The following is a 3,550-nucleotide window of genomic DNA, read 5'->3' as shown; positions in this document are numbered from 1 at the left end:
TGTTTATTAATTTTATTTAATATTTCAATTTTGATGAAAAATGTAACAATTTTTCTGACAATTTTAATAAAAAAAATCTGCCCTTCATATTTTTTAGATAAGAACATCAAATATTAAAGCCCAATCCCCTGCCTAAAGTATTAAAAAAAAATTATGTAAATTTCTTGTAAATTAAGCCCCATTTGGGATTATGATTTTTTTAATATTTCGTCTAAAGACTACACGAAACCCCTTTAAAGGCAATTTTTGTATTTTTTGTAATCTATAATTTTTATTAATTTTTTAATAAACTTAAGCCCCCTTTTGATAACTATTTTTTTTTCGAATTTTAAATTTGACGTCAAGTTTTACGAGCCCCCTTTGTTGTACTCTTATTACTTTTTTTGTTTAATAAATATTTTGACAAACATTTTAGGCTTTTTTCTATTTCTTCTTCCATTTTCTTGTTTTTTCCTTTTTTCTTTCTTCGCTTTTTTTATTACGTTGAATTTTAAATTATTTTTTTTATGAGAAAATATTCATTTTTACATGTAGTTTATTTAATTTGTTTTTTATGACTTTTTTTGAAACAGTTACATCTAATTAATGTTTTGAATATATTTTTTTATTTTGTACTGAATGCTAAAGAGTGCTTTTATCAACTAATTTCAGTAGATAAAGTAGTTTTTTATTGTCTAGTGAAATAAAGTAACTTTACCTACTGTTTATATTTTATCAACTAATTTCAGTATATAAAGTGGTCTTTTATCCTCTAGTGAAATAAAGTAATTTTTATCTACTGTTTATATTCAAGAAATTCTGGTAGGTGAGTACAAAATAAAACGAAATATTAAACACGACGATAAAGATTGTTTATCTACTCGTGAAAAAAGTCCACTCGTAAACTTAACCTTTTCACTCGTAGATAAACAATTCCTTTATCGTCTTGAATAAAAATAGTAATTTTTTTAATCATCTTTTTAAATGTTTTAGATGATATTTTTGAAAAAATATTACAAATTTAAGGATTTAGAGGATTGAATAAATAGCTATTAATAAAAAATCATCCCCGACCGTCAAAATATTTTTGAATTTTTAAAAGTAATAATGGCTTTTTTAAACGGTCCCCTAATTCTCCTAAAATGTTATTTCTGATTTTTTTATAGATAAAATTGAAGCCCCTTTTAAGCCCCCCCTAGAGATAATAATTTAGTTTAATTTTTTGTTATCTATTTTTTCGACAAAAATTTTCCAGGACTTGAAAAGAATCCTAGACGGTTCCCCCCAGGGGGTCGTCTACTTCAGCCTGGGCTCCAACGTCAAAAGCGTCAACATCCCCGAAACGCTCCGAAGAACTATCATGGGGGCCCTCTCGCAACTCCCCTATTTAGTTTTATGGAAATTTGAAGCCGACCAATTACCCGGCAAGCCCCCCAATGTAGTGATCCGCAAATGGTTGCCCCAACAAGACGTCCTAGGTACCCTCACCCCCTGGATTTTTAAATTTATTTTTATTTATTTTCCAGCCCATCCAAACGTGCGCGTTTTTGTGACCCAAGGGGGCCTCCAATCGACCGAAGAGGCAATTTCCCGGAAAGTCCCCCTCGTGGGCATGCCCTTCATGGGCGACCAACCCATGAACGTGCAAAAAATCGTCAATTTGGGCATCGGTCTGGGCGTGGATCCCGCCACTTTGACCGAAGAACAATTGAAGAAAAGCATCATAGAAGTCGTTGAAAATAACAAGTGCGTCGGCCTTGACCTCAATGACCTTAATTGACCTTAATTGTTGTAATTTTAGATATAGGAGGAGAATGGAGGAAGTGAATAAAATTTTGTTCGATAAACCCATGTCTGGGTTGGAGAAAGCCGTTTATTGGTCGGAATATGTGATAAGACATGGGGGCACGAGGCATTTGAGGAGCCCCAGTGCTGATATCTCGTGGTTTGAATATTTGTTGGTAGATGTCGTGTTTGCAGTCGTGGGGATTGTGGTTGGGGTTGTGTATTTCAGCTATAAGTTGGCACAGTTTTCCATGGAATTTAGGAGACAAAAAATTAAATTAAATTAATTAAATAAATTTGTTCTATATTATATTTCGAGTGTTTTATTGGTTTTCAATCACGTGACCCAATTCTGAACAGATTTTCTTGTTTTTTATTTAGTTATTAGTCCTCTTTTTTGTCATTACAGTTTATACTTTTTTTTTCTTCTTTTCATCTGTTTGTATTCTTTTTTCTTTCTTAATTAGTTTTTTCTTCTTTTTTGCTCCATTTATTTATTAGTCAGTCTTTAAAAAAACGCAAAAAATAAGAGCATTACGGGGAAATGTACATAGAACAAAAAATGTAAACAAAAAAAAAGGCGGAATAAGAAAAAAGTAGAAATAAGAACTGAGACAAATCTAAAAAAATAAAGAAACTTAGACGTCGCGTCGTTTCCAATAAAAGTAATAAACAAATTATAATAAAAGTAAATTAAAATTTTAAAACATAATAAAAGAAAAAGTGTAATAAATAAAAAAAAACTAAATATGTAAAACACACAAAAAATTAAAATAATTTTTCCTTAGTTGTCAATTATTAAGTTTTGCAATAAAAAAAAAGAAAGAGGCTGTGTTAAATAATAATGAGAAGAAACGAGCAGAAAAAAGACAGAAAAATCAAGTTTAAAAGAATGTTTCAGAAAAGAAGGAAAAATGCAAGAAAAAAATAAAAAAATTAAATAACATAATAAAAAATAATAGATTAAATAGAGTAATAGAAGAAAAATAAAAAAACTAAGAAAAAAATTAAACAAAACTTACTAAAAGAAGTGTAAAAGTGATGAGAAAATAAAATAAAAAGGAAAAAATGAAGAAGCAAAAGAAAAAATGACACATTGACAAAAGTTACCTTCATTCAATTTTAAATAAATCAAAAAAAGGGACTGAAAAATAAAGAAACAGAGAAAAGAAAACAACATATACTTAATAAGTGTAGAAAAAGTGAAATAAAAGAGCAAAAGAAAAAACTTAAAAAATTTGATTCAAAATAATGAAAATACTTTTTTATTGTCAATCTTTACACTGAAAAAAAAAATGACAATGAGAAAAAAACGTAGAGAAAAGCGAGAATAAGCAAATCGTAGAAAAAAATATAGTTATAAGAAAACTTATGAAATAAAAAGAAGAATCCCTTATCTAAAAAGAAGAATGTTTTAAAGAATCTAAAAAAATTAAGAAAAAAACAAAAGAACAATAATAAAATAGAAGTGATGAGAAAGTGATAAATATAGCGATAAAAAAAGCAGAAGTTATACCAATTTTAAGATGAAGAAAATTAGTTATAGAAACACATTCTACATATTTTCTTGTGAAATAACTTAATTTAAATAAAAAAAAAGTATAAAAAATAAAAAATTGAGAAAGTTTAAAACGATAAGGGAAAATCTATTGAAGAAACAGATTGAAAAGAAGAAAAGCAGAGAAAAATTTTACCTTGTTTATTGTGTGTTTTTTTACACTTTTTCTCTCTTTTCTTCACATTTTGCAACATTGCCGTCTATTAATCCATTCATCGCTGCTCATCA

At 28.2% G+C, this 3,550-nt stretch overlaps 1 protein-coding gene across 1 annotated transcript in view; it reads left to right on the top strand.

Moving 5' to 3' along the window:
* The window catches only part of LOC123009870 (UDP-glycosyltransferase UGT5-like), a 3,908-nt gene extending 1,832 nt beyond the window's left edge, over positions 1 to 2,076 (top strand). Inside the window, exons 2-4 of the mRNA XM_044406418.1 lie at positions 1,235 to 1,457; positions 1,506 to 1,725; positions 1,781 to 2,076. Coding sequence (XP_044262353.1) covers positions 1,235 to 1,457; positions 1,506 to 1,725; positions 1,781 to 2,051 — 714 coding nt within the window. The 3' untranslated portion in view covers positions 2,052 to 2,076. The remainder of the gene's footprint in view (positions 1 to 1,234; positions 1,458 to 1,505; positions 1,726 to 1,780) is intronic.
* The last annotated feature ends 1,474 nt before the right edge of the window (positions 2,077 to 3,550 follow it).

This window comes from Tribolium madens, unplaced genomic scaffold (assembly GCF_015345945.1).
Source record: "Tribolium madens isolate multiple individuals breed KSU strain unplaced genomic scaffold, Tmad_KSU_1.1 Scaffold_7;HRSCAF=85;Tcas5.2_LG10, whole genome shotgun sequence".
Taxonomy (NCBI): domain Eukaryota; kingdom Metazoa; phylum Arthropoda; class Insecta; order Coleoptera; family Tenebrionidae; genus Tribolium; species Tribolium madens.
The sequence above is the reverse complement of the archived record's forward strand: the minus strand, read 5'-3'. Positions and strand labels throughout refer to the sequence as shown.